This window comes from Pagrus pagrus (genome assembly GCF_965226575.1).
Source record: "Pagrus pagrus genome assembly, chromosome: 24".
NCBI lineage: Eukaryota > Metazoa > Chordata > Actinopteri > Spariformes > Sparidae > Pagrus > Pagrus pagrus.
In genome coordinates, this window is record NC_140206.1 from 18,922,857 (window position 1) to 18,950,300 (window position 27,444).

At 39.4% G+C, this 27,444-nt stretch overlaps 1 protein-coding gene across 1 annotated transcript; it reads left to right on the forward strand.

Moving 5' to 3' along the window:
• Positions 1-26,926, forward strand: slx9 (SLX9 ribosome biogenesis factor). The gene is made up of 6 exons (XM_084347576.1): positions 1-652; positions 924-1,044; positions 22,336-22,404; positions 24,782-24,956; positions 26,314-26,379; positions 26,501-26,926. Exons 1-6 carry the CDS (start codon positions 455-457, stop codon positions 26,625-26,627), a joined length of 756 nt encoding a protein of 251 aa, XP_084203702.1. The 5' UTR covers positions 1-454; the 3' UTR covers positions 26,628-26,926.
• The last annotated feature ends 518 nt before the right edge of the window (positions 26,927-27,444 follow it).

The window sequence follows — 27,444 nt, forward strand, 5'->3', positions numbered from 1 at the left end:
ACTTTTTAAAGCTATTAAGGTGTTCTGTATATATATTTTTAAAGAAATGCAACGTTCAGAACTAAATAAAACGAGAACGCAGTGAAGTTAGAAATATATTACATACATATTACAAATAAATGCGTAAAGTAAATTGCACGGTTAGCTAACGTTAGCCATGTAAGTTAGCATACATATGATACCATACACGTGGGGCCGAAAAAGAATGAGCACAGAGAGATAATAAACAGCTAAAGAGCGACTTCTCTCTTGTGAATATGCATATTAAAACCGCGTAAGAACCAAGTAAGAAATATGTCGTTTAATTTGAAAGCTAATCAGAATAACTTCCGGTAGTAGTGTAGTTGACTTGATAACATTACACGCTGTCGACACCGGGGAGCAGCAATACGACTGCTTGTGTATGTAATACATTAGATTTAGTTGAATATAAATTCCACTAATCTTTATTAACATGGTGGGAAAGATAAAACACGTCCGTCAGAAGATTCACCAGGAGGCAGTGAAGCTTGACAGGCCGAGCAGCCTCACACAGCCCCCCGACTCTGTGTTCCCTCAGAGTTTACTGAAGCCTCCTGTCTTGGGACTGCATACAATAAGTCCCCCACATCTGGAAAATGAGAAGCAGGACGCCTCGAATAATGTCAAACAGGTCTGTAAGAAGAACTTGTGGAATAAACAACGCTGACATGTGATGCTGAATGTACATTAGCCAATTGGGCAGGGTGATTCAAGGGTGCCATTCCGTTATTTTACTCTGTAAAAGTAGAGCTTTATTTTGAAGTCTCGCTGCTTTTTAGATGAGACTTAAGAAGGTGAATAAGATGTAAAACTGTAGTACCCGATATGGAGGAATTTTAGATTGATATATGGTATACGTGTGTTTGCGATTGCTTATTTACTTCCAATCTAAAACCTGTTAGGCTGTGGCAGAGAGCTCCTTCCCCAGTGGGATCTTTGCTGGCACTAAAATAACTCCAGAGGCCCTGGTACAAACACTGAAGTTTGAGGAACCTCCAGATGTACCCATACCTGCTCAGAAAGGTAAGACTTGCTCTAGTCTGTGTAATAGTCCTCCCTCACCTTTTAATGACTGATGCTTAACATACTTAAAGTTGTGCAATTGTGCTGACTGTTCCAGGGGGACAGAAAGATATAGACAGACACCTAATGGACCTTATGGTTAATCCCTATAGAAAACTGCTTCATATCCAGAGCCAGGTCACATCTGTCGTACAAATAAACCAATGATAGGTATGGATAAGAACAGAACTAAATGCAAATTAAAGGTAGAAATCTTCTACTTTCTACATAAGTACACAATGGTAGCACTCATAGTCTACACTGTATATTGGTATCATTTATTTGCGTTGGAAATGCACTGAACTCTTTTTTTCATGGCTGAATAAACAAGCTGAACTTAAAGGACACAATTTCATGCTGTTTTACTTTGTTTATATGTGGCGGACTCTGCCACCTTTCTAGCTTCATACAGTGGTCTGGGGACCTTATTTTCCGCTCAGAACAGCTTGTTTACTCACTTTTGGACACAAATAAATATTCACTGAGGTTGTAATATTACCTCTTTAATTTTGTAAATATTTAAATTCTCAGTTTGAATTTCTTCTCCAAAACTACGTAGTGCCCCTTTAATGCTGCTGGACTGTGGATTTCTTTGTGAAGGACAGATTTTTCATGACAGTCCAACAGATGTGACTTTATGCACATTCTCAAGTGCCTTGGGCCTCTCCCCGCCCCGCTAACAGCAACAGTAGCTCACATTAGTGTAGAAATGGAGAGTTTCTTATTTTCCTTTCCTGTTTTAAATTTTTCTGTAGGCAGATTTTAATCACAAACGTCCAAGACCCTTTTATTCAGTTACTAATGTAAATATTAATGTAAACCTTAATATTTTTTATAATGCACCAGGTTCGAGGGTTTACAGCATTCATCTTCTCAGAATCTTTTTCATATCCAAGTAAAATTGGTACTGTAACTGAAATAACACTAACTGAAACTATATCGAATCAGGATATCAGGTGCGTTGTCAAGGTGGGCTGGAAGTCTTTTTACCTTTCCTTTGTAATATTAAGCAATCCTGGCAGTCTCCTGCAAATAAATGAAGTTCATTTTGTCCAGAGGGGCAAAAAAAGGTCTTTAAAGGTTAGAGGCATTAAAGCAATTATCTCATCATTTCTTTATGCTGAAAGATTTTTATGCTTTATAAAATTTTGCAACACGAAATGGACACCACACCACACAGACCACTGGGCTGCTGCAGAGTGCCAATGCAAGCTACTGAAGGAAAGAGTACTGGATGGAAGGGCCCGAGCCTCTGCAAAGCCTGGCCTTGTTGACCACAGTGGTGCGGTGCAGGGGCAGGTTACTGTAGTGCAGGTTGTGGCACATCTGCTCTACCTTCAGGTTGTGAGCATTAGTGGCTAGTCTGCCCTCCAGACTCAACAGACACTTTTGCATCAGCTCCATTCCACACTGGCAGCGCTGATGTATTGGGCGAAGACCAGATGCCAGTTTTGTCAGGTCATTTTTTTCAGCATGAGGCTGATGTAGGGCTGGTCGAGGCACATCTGGGCCTGGGCCTCTGGTTGAGGATGCGCAGGCAGTAGTTGGTCTGATGCAGCTTGGAATCACAGTTCCTGATCTGACCTGCAAGTTTCTGAGTGTCAACTGTCAGGTCTTTAATCTCGTCCATGGTCTTCTGCCTCTCCCAGCGCAGCCTCTCCTGGACCTTGCTCATCTTATCGATTTTTCTCTGAAACCATGGTGTTTTGGCGCTGACGCTCATGGGCATTCTGCAGCATAACAAGGGTACACTGCATGTTCCATGAAGAAGGAAGAAGACGAAGAAGAGAAAAGTCTTCAACCAGGTTCTCAGCAGTCAGGTTTATATCCTTGCAGCGGGACAGCCACTTGTTATACCTCTCATAGTTTGGCTTATATTGACAAATTGGAGCTGGACGCTTAATGTCACAAGTTATACCTTTGAAGGTGAGCTTGATGGCCTCACCCTTGTTTCGATAGTCTGCCAGCAACTGAGTGTGGATCTCTTTCAGAGAGTTCAGTTTATCCAAGAAGATGCTGATCTGCTTCTGGAGCAATTCTGTGATCTTAACTTTAGCTCCTTCTTCAGCTCTGTGAGTACAGGGTCTTTTGCCCGTGTTCAGATTGTCTTTAAGCTCCATACACACCATTTTTTATGGTTTAACATTGGAACATCACCATCTTGCCGGCAGACAAAGGGAACTACCGCACCAAAGTCACTAATCTGCTTAGTGATACTAACACCTTTGAGACTCTGAGGCGAGATCCTACCAGTAGCTACAAAAAGAAGGTTATAGAACTGCATCTGAACTGGAAATGACAAAGCCATTGGCAGGCCATTATATTACAGACTGTACCCTGGGGAAGCCATCCCATGTATCTATGGACTCCCCAAGATACACAAGGAAGGAGCACCACTCAGACCCGTCATCAGCAGTATTAACTCAGTTACTCATAACATATCCAAGCAATTAGCCAGCATCCTAGCTCCTTTAGTTGGTAACACTCAACACCACATCAAAAACTCACAGGAGTTCGGCAACAATGTGAGTGAAATAACACTGGACCCAGACGAAACAATGGTTTCTTATGATGTCACCTCACTTTTTACATGCATTCCCACTCAAGAAGCTGCATGGTGAAGAAACGGCTGCTACAGGACAGCACTCTGTCCAGCAGAACCAACTTCACCACAGATAACATGAGTGCCTTACTGGACCTCTGTCTGACGACCACCTACTTCCAGTACAGTGAAGGTTTCTACAGACAGAAGCACGGCTGTACCATGGACTCACAGTGTCTCCTATAGTGGCCACCCTCTACATGAAAGAAGTTGAGAGCAGAACCTTGATTACCTTCACAGGAACTGCTCCTAACCACTGGTTCAGGTATGTGACAACACCTGGGTCAAAATCAGAACAAGGGAAGTGGAAGCCTTCACAGAACATATAAATGCTGTGGACAGTAACATCAAGTTTCCTTCTTGGACTGTGCAGTACACATTGAAGAAGACCGAAGCCTCAACATTGAGGTGTACAGAAAACCTACACACAGATCAATACTTGCTGTTTGACTCTCATCATCCACTGGAGCACAAGCTGGGGGTCATCAGAGCCTCAAACCATCAGGCTGAGACCATGCCCACTAAGTCAGAGGGGAAGGAGAAGGCACAGAAGCACATCAGGGGAGCACTTAAAACATGTTGCTACCCAAACTGGACCTTTGTCAAAACCCTTCTAAAAGATCCAGAGCAGACAGAGAGGAGGAGACGAGAAAACGTAACAACATGGTCATTCCTTATGTCGCAGGAACATCTGAGACACTCGGAGGATCTTCAATAAACATCATATCCCTGTTCACTTTAAACCTACCAACACACTGAGGCAGAAACTTGTCCACCCTAAGGACAAAACACCCAGGCATAAACAGAGTAATGTAGTATATGCTGTTCAGTGCAGCCAGGACTGCACAGATTTGTACAAGGAATCCATCTATGTCAAACTGGAACGGCTGTCTTTGAACAGAGGAGGTGGCCTAAGACATTACTACCCACCTACAATGCTGTACTGAGTTCTTTCCCCAGACAGCTTAAAAACCATTCACACCTGGGCTCACCTGGCACTAGCAACCAACATGAAGGCCGGTTGAGTCAACGACCCACAAATGGCCCTGACGACGCTGTAAGGACACTGCCACACAGAGTTTAAAAGCCTGCAACTCCCCTCTAGTTAGTTAGAACTGAAGAAGCCTCCTGGATGAAAGGTGAAATGGCTTCAAGATACTGAAACACCTTCATCAACATTGGAACTAATATTACAAAAACGCAATACATGTGTTGATACTTGGCTTTGAGAAATATAATCATGTTTAATGAAGCTGACCAACATTGATATTTGGAGCTGATGCAGATGCCAATTATAGGGAGTAAAAAAATTCTGAAATCAATATGTCAGCTGAGATACATGCATTTTTTGCAATGATTCCTCAAATGTGGCAATCTAACACTTGTGACATAGACATGCTACAGAGGCAGGATATTTTACAGTTTCACAATAAACTTTGTCTAAAATAATATCAGTGAACTGAAACAGTAAACTTTACAGCAGATTTAATAATTATAAATTACTCCAAACATCTTTTTTGGATTATATTCTCTCTAAAAAAACAAAAACTAATTTGTTCTCAAAATCTGAGGCCTTGTACACATGGTCAAGGATATTTTTATATATGAGGGTTTAAAACAAAAACAAAAAAAAGAAAACTGTGACTGCTCTTGCCAAAATTTTGTGGATAACTTAATAATAAACATTGTCAGCAGTTTATTTTGTCTCTCTTTTCCATCTGTCTTTCTAAATATAATTTTAAACAATATAACATCTATTAATTCAACGTACAAACTCAAATACAAACAACACATACTCCAAGTATTTGCCAATGACGCTACAACACTGATGAACATGCGTGTCTGTGTCATCATTTCCAAAAAACTCCCGTCCAGACATGAACACTAAAAACAGAGTTTCTGAATATCTTCACCCTGGAATGAGTCTTCCTAAAGCTCATTTTTTAGTGCCTTAAAACATTGTTTACATGTGTACCAATGGCCAAAATGCAGAGAAAAAGCTTGGTTTTGAGAAAAAAATACTAGTGTATGTGTGGACACGGCCTCAGAGAGATAATTGTATTAATATTTTTGTCATTTGTAATTGTCTGTATATTCTTTGCAATGTGATGATTTTTTTGGTGTTCTCACAGGAAATGATGCAGTATGTGTGTTGATCAAATGTGGGCACACTGCATAATGAGCATGTGCTTACAATGAATAAGTAGAGTGTAACTGGGATACAGTTAAGTATTGTCTTGTAGCATTGCATTCTCTGTCCACTAGATGGTGTGTCAGACTTACAGTTGTCCTCCTCATGCTACAGCAGCTCCACAGCAGAGCACTTTCAAGGTTTTTGGGGGATTTCTGTGGCACTAATTAAGGCTGCTGGAACATCTCCTTCAGCTTTGGACCAGCAGCTTAAAACGGCTGGCACAGAAACATGAGACACAAACAGATAATCAAAGGGATGGAGGGCAGTGGAAGCATCTCTTTGACTGCTGATGTATCTGAAGAAGGGCATGATGGATATGGGCATAGTTGCAAAGCACGCTGTGCTGCACAAAGCCTCACCAGACAACGGCCCGCTGCTATTTATAGAGCAGGCGTGTTATAAATTTAGCTCATGCTTGAAATCAAGATTTAGCTGCATCAGTGTTTCCCTGCTTCTACTGAAAGACACTGAGGCTGGTGCTGTCTCAGATAAGTACACTTGTTCAATCATTTATCTCCTTAAAGCACTAATAGATCAATTGGATTTTCTTGGTCACTGTCTTGTAACAAACTCAAGATAATATCAGTGCTGTTTCTCAAAGTGTGTTGTAGTGTTTTTGAATGTGTTTTTCGTTCTTTTCAGACAGCAATTGATTTTCTATTTTTCAATTACGTACATAAATCAAGTTGTTCTTGAAGCATGTTTGAGGAAAGTAATCCATCTCACTGGACATCATTTCTGTAGGGCTGCAAATCACAGTCATTTCCATCATCAGTTTATCTGCAGATTATTGTTCAAAATCTTGCTTGTTTTTTGCATGAAATGTAAGACAATGATGAAAAAGCACCAAGCAAACTGGAGTCCTATATGCCCGCTCCCATTGCACGCTGACTGAAGGCGAGCTTGTGGATGCATTTTAGCATTCACAAGCATCCAAACATTTCCAATTACTCCAAAAGTCCAAATGTATTGATAATACAAGATTCCAAAAATTAAGAACTGAAAATGTGAAATTGATAAATCAACCAATATCTTCTATACACAGAATATGGTATACAGAAACAAATTTTTTTGCAAATGATCTGTCAGATGTGGTTATCAAACACTTGTTACAAAGATATGTAACAGAGGCAGGATATTTTAACAGTTTAACAATAACTTTATTGTTCAAAATGACATCAGTGCTCTGAAACAGTACACTTTACTGGGAACATATTCTCTGCATTTTATTTTGTAAAAAACAAATGTTTTAGTATTCACACATACAGTATCAGACAAAATGTACACAGATACCTATTTATTTGTGATAGGCCAATATCAGCCAATAATATCTGTCGGGCTGTAGATGTAATCATTTCCATAATTCACAACACGATTGTATCGATGAAAATATTCTGCCGTATTCAAGTCCGTATTTGTTGGTGTTTACTCTTTTAAAAACAATGTTTTCACTGTGGTTAGTGCACACACAGTGAAGCACGCACCTGCGGTCTAACAGCACTATGCATTTCTATAACCACCAAAACCACAAATCTTTTTTGGCTCTAACACTTTTATAGTAAATTACTTAAGTTGCTACAAATAAAGAGATCATATTAATTAATGAACTGTAATTTGTATTACACCAAGATGCGCCCTGCCCAGGCTGACAAGACACTACAAAAAACCTTCAAAGAAGAACTTTAAAAAATGATATTTGGAACAGCCTCACATACGAGTGATTTAAGAGAATTTTTGGCATTTGGCAACTTTCTCATATTTTGAATTTAAATTTGTGTAGGAATAAAAAAATCATAAGTGGTGCATATGTGTCGAACAAATCATGTACAGAGGAGGAGGATTTGACCTGAAATCATAATTAAACTGAATGAATTTGGACTTTTACTATGATAACAAAATTAACATAACAACTAGAATAGACTTCATGCACAAGTAATATTCTCTTCACCATATATTATCATTTTATTATATTGTAATTTCTTTTTTTTTTTTTTTACAATTTGTATAAGTATATTTCAGCACATAAACATGAAGAGAATTTGCTCACTCAAACAGCTGCCTCAGGGTCTTTCTCGTTCTCTACTGACTTTCCTAAAATTACCAACAAATGGAGTGGAACAGGTCCCCTTATTTGGCAATTTCAGGGCCGTGGATTATGCTAATGATCAAGTCTTATGTTTGCACACCTCGCCATGAACAGGTGGCATAAATGAGGATGAAATGAGCTGTATACAAGCGTGTGCAGTTAAGAGAGTTTAGTAAATCCAACTCATGCAAGCAAAGCTGACAGAAAAACATCAGAGAGATTTAGATTTAGACTTATACAAATATGTTCTTGCATGAGGCCCAGTGTTTTTCAATGCGGAATAATCACCATGAGAGTAGGATTAAATACTTATAGAGTGAAGTCCATTTTCTCAGAGATCATATTTTTAATAAAGGCCTGTATGTGTTGTCCTTAGCCTTTAGTGTAAAGCCCTGACTGTGGCGGTTGCTCAGAGATCCCCCACGGCCAAAGTGACAAAGTGCTCTGTCTGCAGTCTAATTAGAGGTATCATATCACTATCAGACCCTGGAGGGAAGACCCTGGATCCTCTTTATTTTCAGGTCAGCTCCCTACAGACCGCCCGCCTGCCCACTTCCCTCCTCTCCTCGTCCTCGTCCTTCACATGTACACATTACCCTCCCATCTCTCAACCATCTCCTGCATGTTCATCAATTGTTAGACTGAACACTGAACAATCACCATCATTTCAACTATATTATATAATGTTAATCTGTCAATAATCCTATGTTGTTTCTATGTGTTGGGTTGTATATTGTTTTTTTTTTTTTTGTTTTTTTTTACCCGTTTCTGTTATTTTTCTCTTGTTTGGTTTTAGGCTGATGGGCAAATTTGCCTGTGCAGAGCTGTCATGTTTACTTGCATCTTTATAATGCGACTGCATGCATCAGAGCATCAGAGCATGCAATGGAAGTAATAGTTATCTGCGTGTGAAAGTCAGTGATGCTGTGAAGATGAAAATGGTTTCTGGGTGAGAAACCAGATAGTTCTTCAAGGGGTCCTTTGGTCAGGGTGGTGGATCTGTCACACCAACCACATACAGCCTGGAGTGGTTATTAAAAATGTCTTTTGATAGAATTTTGAAAGTGACTATCAAAATTGTATGCGTATGAAACACGCGACAACAAACCTGTAACCTGTAAAATAATGGTAATACAGTATTGTACAGTATAGTACTAAAAAATCCTGTAAAATAACAGAAATTCATAAAAATACTGTGATTTTCCATGATTAAATAGTATTTTTAATCTGCAATTTTACATCAGATCTTATTTAATTTTTTTTTTTAATGTTTAATTAGGGATATTTACTTGTGTACAAACAATCAAATTACTTTTAAAAATGGTTAAACACTGCTAAAATACAAAAAAAAAATCAGGATTAAAGTTCCAGAAGAGTGCTGTTATTAGTTGGGTTTTTTTATATACTGTTACTAAAAAATGCAATAGAATGATACACTACCCATGTAAGACCCACCTCACTAATGGTAAAGGCTACAAACCAGCACAAAATGACAAATACCAATATCAGCCAGGATTTTCTGAACACACATTACAAACACTAACTAAAAGTAGCATTGGGATTTTAGTTCATAAACACTAAACTTTACAAACAACTCAGCACAATGCATGATGGGAAAAGTAGGCCAGAGAGCAATAGAGTAGAAGGTGGAGTCAAACTGTGTCTTCACTGCAAAGTAGTTTGTGAAATATATAGATAATAATAACAATAATAATAATAAATTGTATTTGTAACGGACTTTATATTTAACAAAAAAATCTCAAAGTGCTACAACAGCAACAAAAAAAGAAAAAGAAGTTAAAACAAGAGTTAAAAACAATAGATAAAAGCAGCAATATTTTTGCTGTTTTTTTTATTTCTATTTCTGTCAATTAACAAAGAAATCCATGTAAAATTACAACCAATACCTCTACTAATTAATTCTATCTATTTTTATATTTAGTAATTGCAATCTTCATCTTGAATATAACAAATTAAATATTTGTGAAATTATAATACATTTGTATTTTTGTGTAGAAAGAAAATGAACTGTTATAGTTAAAGCACACTTACATATTTCTCTTGTTTTCTTGTCTTTTTGTAATTTTTATATTTTAGTGTCTCAAAAAAGTTAAACAATCTTTAATAATGTGTAAAATTAACAGAAACTCTTATGTAAAATCCAAGATTTTTTTTTTCAGTCCAGAATCCTCCAGGGAAATAGATTAGTTATCTGAACACGGTGCAACAGAGAACCTTTCTAAAGTAAAATGCTTTGCATTTGTTTCACCAACAGTCCTATTTCTATAGGAAATAATCTTCCATAGGAAATAATCTTCCTCTAACCTCTAATTCTATGCCATCTTATTATATATCATAAAGCATGAATATGGAAGTAATTTTAACTGTTTGTACCATCTCAACAACCCAAGATTTCCCGATAAACATAAGATCTGTTCAGACGTGACCTTCATGGCCTTCATAACCTGTGATATTTCTTTGCCAAAGAAATGGGTCCTTACTGTGAGATCCAAGGTGATGGATTACTCTTCAAATATTGGATGTGTCAGAGCTTAAGTATAACAGCACCAAAAGTATTTTTTTGATACAGTCGAGTTATGTTAAACAGACAATAGAATGTGTATTTAGATTTATATCAGTTACACTTAAGAGGTCGACCGATTAATCTGTTTGTGGCCAATCATTTGAGGACCACTTTTGCCGAAAATATCTAAATCCTCTTAATCTAAAGTAAACAAACTGACACAGACAGGTAACTGCTGTATATTAACGTTAGATATGCAGCAGCCATACATGTGCGACAGACGTTAATAAATGTCATGTTTTTCAATGTAGACTAAGAGAGAATGTTACATCAGAGATATCTTTTTCATAAAGTAATTCTCCACTCCATGAAATACCTTCCACGCATTACTCTGGTGATTGGATTAGGAAATATGGGCTGACGTTAAATCTGTCCGGGGGTAAAACGTTGGAACAGCTGATTTTACCGGAGGCTGACAAGTGTGGCATTCAAGTCATATTTAGTCTTGCATAGCCAGACCTCTCTCATCTGACCCATTTTTAGTTTATGTAGTCTTGAATATATAACGCCACACCATCACCTTATCCACGATAGGGACAGGACACTGAAGGCAGCCAGGCAGACAGGAACAGCAACCATTCTGTTAACGTTACGTTACTTAATACTGTACTTACTCCTTACCCCGGGAACATGCATGAAGACAGAACAGATTCAACCATGTAATCCACTAAATCGCATGTTTCCAGGTCTTGTGTCTTGATATCAGACAGACAGCTACTGCTAGCTTTTCAACTCAAATTAAAGACTGTGTCCTGCACATCTCTAAAGTTGCTCTATTTTACTTGCGTTGCAAATCAAGAGTTTCACTGTAACTTTTCACCGAGAGGGTGGGAGAGAGAGGGCCCTGATGTTCAATTCAGCAGTGCTAAAAAAAAGTTAATAGCAAAGATTGTTCAATTTCAACAATTTCACAATTTCAGAAACAAATTCCTGGTCACATGCAGCAGCTCACTGAACCCTGTCATACACTTTATGTGTATGGGACGGACACAATAAAGACTTATAGTTTCTATCAGAATCTCGCTGAACCACCACAATATGAGCACAGTTTCACATTTTCGGTACAAAAATAATCCTGGCTGCCCATTCATCCTAATTCATCCTCTCTTTTCTTTGTCTTCCTTTGTTTTTTTTTTCTCCTGTAAATCGGCACAAACAACTTGGACTGTTTGGACTGCGTCATTCCCACGTTACGTCTCACGTGTGTGATCTTGTAATGTGTGTCCCCTGTTGCTGATCAGTCATGTAGTCTAAACAAAAAATAATACAAGACTCCCGATTATAAGACAGAAAGTTGTGGAGTGTGAACAGCACAGCGATTTGACGACTTTGAAAGTCATGTAGTATTGCCAAGACATTGGGGCATTTTAAAACCTGTACTTTTTATTTAGGCTGCAACTTAAACTGGCTTCTGTCTTCTCAACCTCTCTAACCTCTTCTTTATTTCTCATGCTTCTATCTACCAACCTTTTTATCTTTGAAGTCTCAATACTCCAAAACACCCTCTGTGCCCACCTCCACCTTTCCGATCCAAGCTCAGAAGGTGCAGGAAGGTGAGGAGTCTGTCCAGGATGTACAGTCTGGGTGGATGTGGGCTGGGGAAGTGAGGGGGTAGTCTCTAGCCAGCTGTAATCACAGCTATCCATTTCATCCAACCGCGGGAAGACGATGCCCCCAATGGGATTGGAGTGGTGGTAAAGCCCCCCCCCCCCAAAAAAAAAAAAAGAAAAACACAAAGAGACACCCCCACCCACTCATGGGAGATTAGATTTCTCTGCCTCTACCCGCATTTGTAGTCAGCAGCAGATGCCTATCTTTGCCTGTTCTCTTACTGCAAACAGCAGCAGAAACACTTCTGTTGTTTAGCTGTGGTGGCAGATAAAGGCCTGCCAGGATCTCTGGAGTGTGTAGACTGAGAGATAATGTGCCTGTCTGAACAGCATCCACTGACACACCAGCAGATGGAATATGTACACAGAACACTTCACACACTAAATACAGCTCCCAGTGTTGGGATTTTGATTAAATATTTGCCCAAATATTGTTTCAACCTTGGAAGGTGAAGCTCATTAAATGAAAAGTTAGTTCTTAACAAACCTGGGTGTTTCATTCTTGCTTTTTTTTATTTTATTTTTTTTATTTTTACACTTAGTTTTGGTCCAGTCATTCTTAATGATTAGGTTTTACTCACCAACTTCATCTTTTAAAGCTGAGGACATGATGAGTCTGATAGGATACAAAGTTTGTCTCCAGGTAGTATGGTTCCAGAGATGGTAATGTCGGTTGGTCAGTTTGCCACTTTGTTCAAGATTGTAATATCTCACCAAATATTGGATGGATTGCCATGACCTTTCGTACAGACATTCCTAGTCCCCAGAGGGTAAAGCCTACTGACTAGGGGTGTTGGCAATACCCACCATGCAGCAGACTTGTGCACATCTGATCTGATTTGAACTGAACTAATAACATAGTCAGAGATTCTTTATTGATTTGCTTGAGAAGATGGTTTGCTTAGGACAGATTTAACAAACTGAATTTCTGTCTTTTGTTCTTTATTGTTCAGTCACTGAAGGCTGGTATTTTTTGTCTAAATCTGGAATATTTATTTTTGGTGAATATTATTTGAACTTGTCTTACCCTAACCTGCAGAAGGCCACCAGAATAAGGTCGAGCTGTTGTTGTAAAATACCTCTGAAAATGTAAATGACAATAGAATAGCCTTCAGTGCTGATTTTATATTGAATCGAATTTGAAAATCAAAAGTCACACCGAGTCCTGGATTTGGAGAATCTTTACACCCTTTCTATGGACTAACGTGACCCTTTGACATTTCATCTAATGCCATCATCAGGACAAACTTTGGTTTATGACTAAATCTCTGTTGAACTAATAACCTTCCCATCATCCTCAGCCATACTTTCTGTTTTGTGCTAATTTAGCTAATTAGCAAATGTTAGCATCCCAATTCACTAAACTAATATGGTTAACCTTGTAAACAGTAAAACTGCTAAACATCAGCATGTTCACATTGTCATCATGGACATGTTAGCATGCTGATGTTAGTTTTTAGTTTAAAGCACCACTGAGCTTAAGTACAGTTTCACAAAGCTGCTTGCATGGCTGTAGACCCATAGTCAGGCTACTTCCATTTACTCTTACACTCTAGACTTGTTTTGTCCCAAACAATCATTAGTAAGTGATGTATCCATCATGCTGTATGTACCCCACATACATTGTCCTGCTGGCCCAAATGCTGACAGGGCACCAAATTGTGTTAGTATTTTGTGAAAGTACCAATAGTCATTCCTACAATATTGCTGCAATATTGATATCAAAGTAGGGCCTATTTGGTCAATAATCAAAAGAAGATTTCAAAATATCAAGGTGTATATATACTGTATTTGGCGATATGGCCTATAAATGTTTTGATATTATTTTAAGGCCATACTTCCAAGCCCTAATTCAAACTATATATTTTTGAGGTGCTTTGAAATATTTACATCTTAAGTAGGAGCCAATTGACTACATTTTTGTATACTTTGGACAGTTTGTATGGAAGTGGGACACGACCAAAAGTGGCAAAGGTGGTGGAGCCAAATCAACTTATCTCAATTGTAACTCAACAAAATCTGAAGATTTAATTATAATGGTTATATCGTATTAACAATGTGATGCAGTATGGAGCCATTATCGGCACTAGAGCTGATAGGCCTTATTAAAGAGAGTCTTTTTTGAAGTTCTCCAGAGAAGTCTGTTTTCGGATTTCAGCTGGGAGAGTGTTCCAGAAAGTGGGGGCTAGGGCTTAACGATTTTAGGAAAAGATCTAATTGCGATTTTTCTGGCAGATAATGCAATTTCGATTTGATTCACGATTTCTTTCAAATCAAGCTTCAGTGCAATATTCACAATGTACAGTAACATTAAAACATTTAATGTTATTACTCTAATGCAAGGATGAAAACTAAAGTTAAAAATAGCTTCCAAATGTATTTATTAACGGATATTATATATTAGATATTTATATACAGAGTTACACTGGCAAAAGATGCTGTAATTGTAGTCTGTTTGCTACAGTGGGCCTGAGTATCATTTTCACCAGACTTTTTCGTCATGCACTTGTCATGCAAATGCCTGTGGTGAAGTGCCGGTATAAATTGGTTGTGTTTCCGCTGGATGTTGCAACTTTAGCGCGACAGGTTTTGCACAGTACCTGTTTCTGGTGCACGTCTGCACCCTCAAACCCGAAATACTCCCAAATGACCGACGTGCTGTTTTTCTTGGGGATTAAATCCCCTAAACTCCGCTTCTGGTCCAGCTGAAGCCATTTCAGAACACGTTAAGGAGCAGGTTAATACTGATTGGTTAGCGTGACCTGTCCACGAGAAGCATGCCGCTTCTGATTGGTGAGCTTGGCAGGATGGTAGAGAGACGGCTATGGAGAGAATTTTGTTCCTTTATTATTCAATCAAATAGAATAGATTTGAAACCAAAAAAGAGATTTGAGAGCAAAAGAGAGTAAGTGGCAGTCAAATTTTTTTTTTTTGAGATCGAAACAGAACAGGTTGCAATTGAAAACAAAATTCTCTCGATAGACGGCATGTATGTGTAAAATAGTTGACACAACAGATCCTGGGTCAGTCAGGAGCGCTGCCGCAGCTTTGGCGATCACATGATCACGTTGTCTGAAATCGCAATTTCGATCAGAAAACGATAAATCGTTCAGCCCTAGTGGGGGCTGTCACACAGAAGGCTCTGTTGCCGAGGGTTTGCAGTTTGGTGTGAGGGATTGAGAGCTGGTGTGTGCCTGATGAGCGCAGCTTCCGAGACTGGGTATAGGGGTGGAGGAGGTCAGACAGGTATTGGGGGGTGAGGGAATGGAGAGATTTATAGGTCAGGAGGAGAATTTTGTAAGTGATGCATGATTTGACTGGGAGCCAGTGAAGGCGGATGAGAGTCAGGGTGATGTGTTGCCAGGGCTTGGTGCGGGTGAGGACCCTGGCAGCAGAGTTCTGCACATACTGGAGCCTGTCCAGGGTTTTGGAAGGGAGCCCAGACAGGACTCCATTACAGTAGTCCAGGCGGGAGGTGATGAAGGCATGGATGAGGGTCTCTGCCACAGGTTCGGAGAGGGAGGACCAGAGTCTGGAGATGTTTTTAAGGTGATAAAAAGCTGATTTGGTGATGGATTTTATGTGTGCTTGAAAGGATAGCGTGGAATCAAGGATGACACCCAGGTTGCGAACTTCCGTGGATGGGGAGATAGAGCAGCTGTCCACGTCCAGGAGAAGATCTCCAACCTTCTGGAGCAGTGCCTTGGAGGCCACAACCATGAGCTCTGTTTTATTGGTGTTTAGTTTGAGTTAATTTGATGTCATCCAGAGTTTTATATGGTGCAGGCAGTTGACGAGTGACTGGGGGGGTAGCTGGGTGGATGGTTTGGTGCAGAGATATAATTGAGTGTCATCAGCATAGGAGTGGAAGTTGAGACCGTGTTTGCGAATTATCTGACCAAGGGGGAGCATGTAGATGGTGAAGAGGAGGGGTCCAAGCACAGAGCCTTGAGGCACGCCTTGGTTGACTGGAGCTGGGGTGGAACTGGAGTCTCCAATGGTGACAAACACTGTTTTCTGTTTGTTAGATAAGACTGGAACCAAGAGAGTGCTGTACCAGTGAGGCCAAGGTAGTCAGATAGGCGGGTGAGGAGGATGGTGTGGGCGATTGTGTCGAAGGCTGCAGAGAGGTCCAGGAGGATCAGAATACTAATGTGGCCAGAATCGGCAGCGATGAGGAAGAATCAGCAGCGATGAGGGTTAAATGGGATCAATAGGCCAGCGCACTGCTGCTGCTGCTGCTGCTGCTGCTGGGACAGAACTCATCGCACCCTGCTGTGCTCATTGAAATGACATGTGACCTATCTGTTGCCTCTGACCTCTGAACTCTGCAGAGCTGGAGCTTACACAAATCAATGAATAGAAACAAGGTCACACACCACTTTTCATCATTTAGTTTACATAGCATTCAATAATGAGAATAATGAAGCGTATAAAGCACCCAAATAGATATTTGTTTAGAATGCAGCAATTCTGGGTCCATTTTGATGGTTGGAGAATTGTTTTGTATGTGGTTACATTCATAACTAGCTGATGTGACATCATGTTGGGATATATATAGTTCTGGAGTAGACATAGAAACACCAGATTAAACGGGTATAGTTTACGATGAATTAAGTTGTTACCTTATTTGTTTTTTTTGTTTTTTAGATCTTATCTGCCTCTTTTCATCAATAAAACTCCAATACATATACTTTACTCTGCTCTTGGTCAATCTTTAATAAATATATAATAAGCACATAAACTGCATCTACCAAATCCACCATATCAGAGGTGACCCTGATTTGCCAATATGTTGTTTTGAACAAAAGGCCAATATTGACTCCATATACATCAGCAAACCAATTTATCATCCAAACTCTACAGTCTGTTATCACCCTCAGGCCAATCATAGAAGTGGTGTTCAAGGTCTTTACTGCATTGATAATTACAGTCACTGCCTTCAGGCCTCTATTATACTCTGTTGCACTACTGTGCTTCATTCAGGGAAGGGCTCATTGATCTTCTCTCTGTTCCCACACACACATGGAGCCGATGGCTGGAGTTAGAGTTCTGTTTCATGATCGTACCATTAACTTTCAAATATTGGCAGTGGCTCTTTATTTACTTTGACAGGCAGGAAGGGGATCAACAGTCTATTTGATTTCCTTATAGTTTTTAGTTATAGTTTTTAGTTTTAAACCTCACTGTTTTCTGATTTGCTGCTGTTTGCTGTTGTCTTTAGTATTATGTGCATGTTCACAAACAAATCCAACTAGTACAAGAACAGAGCTGTGTCATACTCACCACTCAGTTAATGCAACTTAACATGATGCCCCAAAGCCGGTTAAACCTTCCAGCAGCTCATAGAGCATACACCTTTATGAGAAGCTTTTAATTTGAAACATCTGCAGGAAGTTGCGTCTTGATGCCAATCAAAAAACATTAAAAGTAGAAGGCTAGAAATGAATCAGTGAAAATAACCTCTGCTTCTGTTACAATAAAAATTCAGGATAGCAAAGGGGAGTGTTTGACTCTTTTATTGCACCAGTGAAATCAATACTGTGGATCTGATCAGTATGGAACCAGCTTCATTTGTTCATGTTGGGCATCGTTTGACAACGGGCTTATATTTGAGAACATACCGTATTTTTAACAGTTTATTTTTGCCAAGAGGCAACCTCTGGGGATGAAAAATTAAGCAAACGCTGAAGTGCCAAAAAGTGCAGTTCCTCAGATGGCCACTTGAGGCTGGGTTTAAAAGCGAGTCAATCCCCATAAGAGCCCATGTTAGAATGTCCAACTTAAGAGCAGAAATAAACATGTTTACAGTCCGGCACAAAAAACTGTTTTGGTCTCTCTAGCTAACCTGCCCGCTCATGACAACTGTATGGGGTCGAGTTTGTATATAACTGACTCGTTTGAATATTTAAAGTTATGAAAATATTGGGCTAATAATAGGCTTATGGCTTGACTGGAGGGACAGTCGGTAGTGTTTTTAATTAATGAATGAGCCTGTTAGCGTTAATCAGCAAACAGCAGCAGAAGCTGGTGAACTCTGGGGGAGACAGCCATGGGCAGAGCCTGGAGCTTCTGGAGGAATAAACAGCCAACTTTGAGGAGAGCATGGAGTTTGTTATTTAAACTTTTAGGAATAAAAAGTGGATTTATCTTCAGTCTCGCTTCTCAACCTGTCTGCTGCAACGAGCTGCAGAGGTGCCTAAATCCACTGTAATGTACTGTGATTCTTGATTTGTCTGCTGAATGGAGGGAAATTAACTTCATTTCAAGAACATACAGAGGAGAGGGAAAAGGAAAATACACTGCAGGATAACAGAATGAAACAAAGTATCTGGTGCACAAACACAGACACACACACACACACACACACACACACACACACACCCCTGGTGTCTGTTATTACTTGCTATCTTGCAGCTAATGCACAGTTAAGAATCTGGCTCTTTAGGTCAAATAGAGCTGTGGTCAAACTCACATGAATAACATGAGGTGGAATTCTCTTCTCCTTATGTGTATATACAAATTGTTAGCCCTGTTAGCTTATTTAACTAACCAGGCTCACTTCAGCTCCACCCACACTCCACCTCTTTTCCCAGTTTTGATTAGTCGGGAGTAAGGTGGAGTCAGGTGCTGCCAAAATGGCAACAACCAGTCAGCACCCATTTTGGGCTTCATTCTGGCTCTTGAGAAACCTGTGGGTGAGGTCACTGTGGCTCTGTCCGCTATTTCTACAGTCAATGGTTTTTACCTAAAATGAAATATTATGTCATTCTAATTCAATCGTATTTAATAATTCTACTCATCTTAATTTTGCAGTGACAATCCACAACATTCTTAATGGTTGGTTTGCTGACATATTAAGTAACAAGCAATCTTTGTTGTTATGGGTCTGCATTATTATTTTGATGTGCACCTCTTCCTAGAAAAATATTCTCTACTTAATAATACAGTAATCTGAACAAGCTATTCCCCATTAGCATTGCTAAAAGCATAACTTCCTTTGTAGTGTACTAGTGTATTTGAGGACCCTCTAAAGTGTTAGTATACATGTAAAAGCTGCCCAGTGGAAATACCAGTGGCCGTATTGCCAAACTTGGTTATTCAAGGGTTGACATTTTTTTCTTTCACTTGCCTCACCCATATATTTCTATTTATATCACTCCACGGAGGGGACAAACAGGGACAGAAGAGAGGAAGGGATACAGTCTGAGAAAATACTGTCATGCGTTGAAAGCAGATAATGGAAAAGCCCAAACACTGATTTTGCTCTTGGCGTGGTTATTTTCCCTTTTCCTCATTATCTGTGAGTGATTCTTTTCCACTCTCAGCTGTTTTTTGTGTGTTTTGTGAAATCTCCACACAAGCCATGTGGTTTTACATGCTCTGTCAGTATTAACCCTGTCTACTGTGATGAAGAGCAGAACTGGAGCTGAATATTAAGAGATGTCAATGCCAAAGACATATATCTCTTACTCCCATGTCACTAAAATCCAGAAGTCAGTAGTTATACTCTACACTGCTAGATTAGAGTTTCTGTTCTTCTAGAGCAGAATATTATTGAATTAATTTTACTGTATCTCGCTCTCTCTCTCTTTTTCTAAAACACACACACACACACACACACACACACACACACACACACACACACTTACTGTCACAGTATATCTACACCACCCTGGCTTCACTGTCCTGACCACAGGGGACCTCAAGGTGGCTTTGCTGATAAAATTACATTAAAAACTTTCCCCTGCAGCCTCAGGATGTTCTTCCCACAAAGGGGGGAAGTAAATAGGACTGTTGTAACTGACTCTATCTTCAGCAAGCACCCAGTGTGTTTACTAACTTTTAGATTTCTGTTCCACTGAAACTGAACTTTTAGTCCCTTCCGAAGTATTCCTATTATTAAATCCGATATAAATCCCATTAAATAATGTGACAAATAACTAGTTGCAGTCTGTATCTTTTCTGAAGCTAGACCAGTGGTTCCCAACGTGTTGAGGTGCCAATACTGAGTGGAGGCCTCTGTATTGCACAGGATTTATTAATTCCTATTTATTTATTGTACATTTTTGAATTTGTGTCCATAAGGTGGTCCGGAGGGTCAAAACACAACAATTTGAAATACAAAACATTTCAGTAAATGCGACAACATTTCAGAGAGCGCCTTTCAGAAAATATATTTCAGTATCACAGCATTTCACAAAACATGTCACACAAACACAACAATTCACAAAACAAAACAACATTTCAGATAACACCTCATTTAAAAAAACATGTTACACAAAAGAACATTTCACAAAACACATTTTAGAAAACACAACTTCCACAAAACACATCCTTTCAGAAAATATAACACATTTCGCAAACCAAGATATAAAAAAACCCCATGAAATTTCAGATTTCACAGCATTTCAGAAAACATGACATTTTTAGATAACACAGCACAACACATTTTAGAAAACATTACACAAGACACATTTGAGAAAATATAACTTTACACAAAACACATTCACAAAAACACAACTTCCATGAAACACATTTAAGAAAACACAACATTTCAGAAAGCACATTTCAATAAACAAGAAATTTCAGAAAACCTGAAATTTTCACATAACACAGCATTTCACAAATCATGACATTTTAAAAATCACAGCTTTCAGCAAAACATTTCAGAAAACACATCTTTTCCGTAATCAGAAATGGGTTTTTAAAAGTTGTTGCTTTATGTTGTTGTGACTTCTGAAATGTCGTATTTTGTGAAATGCCCTGTTAAACAATTTTTAAAAAATGTCTTTTCAAGAACAAATAACTGCATCACAGCCAACATCTGGCAAAAGAGTGAGACAGATAACCTGGTTTACCCAATCATTAAAAACAATATAAATACAGGTTAATGATAACAGCTGTGTTGTGTCATTAACGTTTAAAATGGGTTATCAGTGAAAATGTTACAGATGACAGAAAGTTGTTGCCTTGAAATCACTGCACACAGCGGAAAGAGACAAGGCTACATACAGTCTGTTACTGTTCAGTCTTCTCTTTGTCTCTGTGGTCACCATCACTTTTCACGATTTAATGGAGCTGAATCCACCATATACTTCCCTTTTACATTTTGTTCAGCTGCTGTTGTTCAAACAACTGGACGAGTGTGAAATAGTTCTTGAATTGTGGCTCATAAACTCTAAATGTTAACCAGCATTCATGTCATGTCAACATTTCATGTTGTGCTGCAGTAATAAAATCATTATTTTCTTATTGCAACATCATTTGACAAAATCAGCACAAATCAGCAGCTGCATATTTTTCTTTATTGACTTTATTTAAAATCATCACAGAGTAAGTTTCAGACTACAGAAAGTTCTTCTTAACTTTACATCCACGCAGCCCCCAGCCCCCCAAGTCTCCATCATCCATCTGTTGAAGTTGTGGGAAGTGGTTCAAGTCAAAATTTGCCTCATCATTTTATTCACTCAAGTGTGAATAAGGAAAGGTTTCATTCATTTTTTTATGCAGAAATGCTTAAAGCAAAGGACACAATCTTGTCTAGAAGTCTTTTGAATTACGACACCAAATCAAGTACAAAATGACGTAAATTAAGCTTGAAACTTCATTCTTGACTTAGGAAAAAGTAGTTTGCCTAACAAAATCCTCACTCAGTGTCCACTTTTTTTTAAAGCTTCCACAGTCTTTATCAGCAGATACGATTTGCTCAATTGTCATAGAGATGGACCTATTGACATGTGAGCTCACTAGCTTTTAGAATTTCAAACTTTTCTTATGGACTTTTCATACATGTAGACTTAAAAGTGAAGTACCATATTCTCCTCAGATCTCATTTGTAGTAAAAGGTGTTAAAAATCAAAAACCTGCTGGTGTGTTAAACAGAGCTCAGTGTGTGTTGTCATCCAGCCTTCCCTCTCTCACTGCTCTCACTCAGGGAGCGGGTGGAGAGGGTGGAGGCTGGCTGTAGCTTGCAGCCAAGTCAGTCCCTCGCCACCTTTGATGTATCTTTAACACATTTATGAATTTGCCTCTCTTCATGTTTAATTAGTAGACTTCTCCCTCTGCTGAATGGAGCCTAGCTGGGTTTGATGTGTGCTGTCACGTACTGTAACTCTCTCTCTCTCTTTGTGTGTGTGTGTGTGTGTGTGTGTGTGTGTGTGTGTGTTTTCACAGGCCCAGAAGAGAAGAAAGTCAAGTCAAAGAAAGAGAAGATGAAGGAGAGGAGGGAGAGATGGCTCAACAGTGAGTTTGTGCAGCACTCAGCACTTAAGTAGGAATGCACTGACACAGGTCAGAACATTGTTTGACATTATTTATTTTTACAAAATCACCCCTGAATATATGGTATAAGTACCGTCCTTTCTTCTAACAGTGGAAGTGGGATTTAAATCTTTAATTCAACATATTTAAATGACATCTTGGACAAGCAAAACATAGCCATCTTGGCATCTGTGAATTCTTCCTTATTAATATAAAGTGTGTTTTATTTATTTTTATTTATGGTTTATTGCAGACTTTCACTCTATTGACCCAGTTAAGCATTTAATATAAGCAATGTGAGAACGTTTTTTGGCAGTAGAGAGTACATTTTGTCACTAGAGCACCAAATGTGGATTAATCCACCACTGAAAGTAGTCCCCAACAAATTTCCTATATTGATGAAAAATACAGTGAGCAGCTATTTAATAAAATTTTGGCTCTTAAAAAATAAAAAATGTACTTTTTTTAAACAGTGAGGTCTGCAGCTTCCTATTGTTTTCAGTGTTGATTAATCGTCTCTTATTCTCTACATTGGTTAGTTGTTTGGACAACAAAGAGAACTTTACTTGTTACAGCTTTTAGAGTCTGTTTATGAAGCAATCAAAGATCTTAGACTGAAGATTCAGTTTATCTGCTTTAGAAAGTTGTGGTTTTGGTTGTCAGTGTAAATAATGATTACAGATGTCTTAGCCAGCTATTCAATACTTTTCTGCCCGATCAGTGTGTCTCTGAGTTTTAGACTTTCTGGCTGAAGGTCCATCTTTGAGTCAGTCTGTGATTATAACTCCTCTCCCCAACATCATGACTGCTGCCATCATCTCCCATAATTGCGATCAGGCTTGTAACCGTACCCCTCTGCTGAGCCAATCAATTTCTGGGTAACACAACACATATCCTGTTCAGGCATATAATTAGGTGCTAATGGTCGTGCGACTCAATCCTGCTGAAACCAGAGAGCGGCTCCATGGCTGACAGCTTTCAGGAATTAGAAGAAAATTAGAATGAAATATTAGCTTTGTTCAGATCATGGACACAGGGTCGAGACAGTACAATCCGACCAGTGGGGATGTTTACGGGCCCAGGCCAGTGTTTGAGGCTGGGAACTTGTGATTGTAAATAGTTTACACATCAGTCAGTGCTTTTCTTAGTTTTTTAGTCCCAGCAAACCATGAGGATGCAGGTGAAACAGAACCAGACATATTGTCCTTTTGTCTACATATTACAGGACAAAGTGTTTATCACACATTTAATTAAAGCCTGGAGATGTAGATGTTAAGGTCTTACCTTGGTCGCAAAAACATCCAAAATAAAATTTGGCATTGAAAACAAAACCTGAACTGAAAAGGGAAACACTGACATTGAGACAAATATTTGGCACTGATATAAATTCCACTGAAGAATAAAACACAATTTCCACATATTTTTGTATTCTGATGTTTTTCAATATCAGTCTTTTGATTTTTCCTTCAGCTGTCATTAGTGCTTGTTCCGGAGGACCTCTGACGGACCAGCATAACGTCAGTTCAAACTTGAATCCTGCCGGTTTCTGTGTAAAGCAAACTAAAACAGAAACACTCAACATACCTGTGATTCAGGAGGTTCAGGTGAAATCAACAAAGCTGTATGCTAGCTGTGTCAGAGCTGTGGCTGAGGCTCTGGACTAGACTCCCAGTCAAGAGGAGTTTTCTCATTAGTATGCAGATATGCAAATCACACTCTCTTTGCCCCTCCCCTCCACAACAAAGCGATGACAGAAAGTTGAGACTGAAAACCAGTGACACCGCAAAAATACTGACAGCGTAACAAAAAGCTGACACTGAAAATAGACAGATATGAAGAAAACAAAAAAAGATTGAAATTGGGAGAGTTACGATACGTTTCAGAATAAAACCGGGGGACATTGATTGTCTCTACTGTATCAGGACACACATGATTTGATTTTCAGTTATCTTTTTTGTCCGTAGTTTTTTTTAGTTTTTAGTTTAGTTTATAATTCCTTTCTGTCAGGCTGCTGCTCTCAGGCTACGGGCATTTTCTGAGCCCTGTGTACTGTTGATCAGTGCTCATTAATATATGACTATTATTATAGTCGACTGTATGTGTAATACGTGTGTTTCCAGCCTGATGAAAGGCTGTGTTCATGAGCTTGATAGTAAAACACCAGCATCGGACTGTAAAATGTGTTCCTCATCTCAGCAGACCTTTAAACTGTTCTGTGCTTCACACTGACATTTTTCTGTAAATGAAGTTGTGTTCCGCAGATGGAGACCTCTCCCCCTTCAATGACACTCAGTCCTGCTTCACTTCTTATTGTTGTGTTCAGCTTGGATGTAACTCTTCCTCTCGCTTCTCCTCTCAGAGATCAGCTCCATCAAACAGGCCAAAGAGCAGCAGGCAGCCGAGGCCCGGAGGCAGGCCACGCCCGTAGTGGGAGACATGAGGCCGCTGGCCGACGCCCTGCCAGAGCTCTCTCAGCTCATCGCCCCCGCAGCCACAGCCCCCACTGCTCGGCGCAAAAGCAGGAAGAACAAAGTGTAAGTGCCAAGGTGCCCGCTGTGGCAGGCATCAGGTGTCAACATGACAGTTGTCGATTTTTAAGTGTGGTGCTCCGTAATTCTCACATTTCTTTTGTTCTTGAGAAGAGTAGATGTGAGTTAAAGACTTAGCAGCTCTGATGGCGACCGTAAGAGCAGACAGACTGACGAGTCTCCATCTGTTGACTGTTGTCACACTGTCAGTTATACATTGTGACACAGAGACTGAAACAATAGGTATTAAAAATGTAACCACAGTGATGCTGTCAGTGGCTTCCTTGTCACTACCCATTCCATGCCAGTTGCCTGATTAGTACTGCACACATGCAACTCACAACAGAAATGAAAATGGAGAGATGTATTACTCCTCAGCTACTGAAAAAACCCAGTGTGTCTAATTCAGAATGTTATTTATTAGGACAATTACAAACTAGTTTAAAGTCTTCTGGATGTAGTCTGGTCAGGTTCATTATCTGCTGTTCAGTGTGAAAGGAAACAATCGCTATCATTTTTTAAACTGCACATACATGCTCATTTTGGTGTAAAAGTTGTACAAGAGACACATTTTGTCCAGATTCCAGACTTCACTGGAAATAAAAGTATACAAGTTACAAGTTCATTTATTCATCATTACACATAATAAAATGGAAGTTCACAAACTCATTCCTGATACATAAATTGCAGAACATGTATACAGTTATTTATATACAAATATACATAAACAGGTAGTGCATCTTTTGAATCTGTGTCAGGGTGAATGTAAGCAGCAGCAACAAGATGGTGATGATAATGTGCTTGGCATCTTCATATTAAAAGTTTGACATGAGGTAAACACTGTCCATCAGCTCTGACTGTGTGTGAGCACCAAGCTGCTATATGATATGTACTGTACATACAGTAAACTGCATGTGACTTTGCTCTAGTCACAAGTGTTTGTCAGCTCCAACTCCAGCTCCAACTGGCTGTGATAGAAACAAAACATTTGGGTGCACACAATAATTTTCGCCCCTTTTCAGCCACAATACGTTGAAGTTAAGGCTGCTGGCTTGTTGATACCCTTCCATTTGTCTCTGTTTCAGTTTGTAAGACGGACTGAAGTAAAAGGTATTTAAGAAGTAAACACTATTAGTAGTTTTAGTGCCTAAACCGAACCAAGAAGCATCCATACGCTGAAGGTCCTGTGTCTGTTGCTGTTGCGCTGCAACAGGCATGTTGTTGGGAACGGTGACATACGCGTATGTTGTTTTGGGAGTCGATGGCCATCCACCTATTCAGTTGTTTAGGAATGAGGATGTACTGCATTTTGTTGTAGTGGTGAATGTAAACATGTCCTTTTCTTTGTCCTGCCTCTCTTCAGGCCGGTGAAGAGACCTGAGCCAACAGACTTCAGTCAGATGAAACAGTCACAGAAACGCAAACTCCTGTAAGCAGCTTTTCATGTTGTAACTTCTTTGAAATTTGGTTCTATCATCCTGCACATTTAGCAGTAAAATGTTGCTCTCCTTTAAAAATCTGAACATATATGTGTTTGGCCTTTATTGTAGGGAAACTGAAACCAGCCGGTTTAGTGACGCAGTGAAGACCCTCTCTGCTAAAATGAACCCTCTGGCTGATATCGGTGAGCAGCTGCGGAAGAGGATGAGGCAGGAAGAAGAGCAAGGTCCCAGCTAACAGCAGCTACAGCTCAACTCTGTGAGACTGACGTACCTCTACAGACGTTTATCGACAGTTCCAGACTACACTTGATTTTGTGAGGGAAACCCGACCTGGTACATCCCTGGGTTTAAAGGAGGAACCTGACACCCCGCCACATCTCACCCACTGACTAAAGGATGCTGCCCACTGCTCCCATACAAACACGAGTGGCATCAACTGTAATATTTGTTCATGTTGACTGTAATGGATATCTTTTCAGTTTTATTATCCACATTTCCTCTTCAGTAATAAATCACTGTACATTTAACAATCAACTGTTATGTGTTTTCCCTTTTTAAATGTCATCAGATATAAACTCATAGAGCAGTCTTCACTATCCTTATCCAGACGTTAACATCTGTACAGGATACGTATGGCCTCCTATCATATGAGGACAGAATGACCTGGGAGAATCATATTTTTCTCCCACACACAACATTTAATAATCAAATGGTGCCCGTACAAACAAATCTGCCTTGTTTTTATCAACACCTCCACACAGTTCCCACTCATCTATTTTCAGTATCTTCTCATTGTGCTGTATTCAGAATAAGATCAGCTCCCAACCCCAAGTGACTCATCAGCAATAACCATAGCAACTCCACTGATCCATGTAAATGAACATCTTGTCGGGAAACACTGAGCCACAAGCTGAATGAAAATATTGTCAAACTGTCATCAGTGAGCAGATCGACATGTAACAGAGAGATGTGGAAATCACTCCACCAACACTGAGCGTGTGTGTGTGTGTGTGTGTGTGTGTGTGTGTGTGTGTGTGTGTGTGTGTGAACGC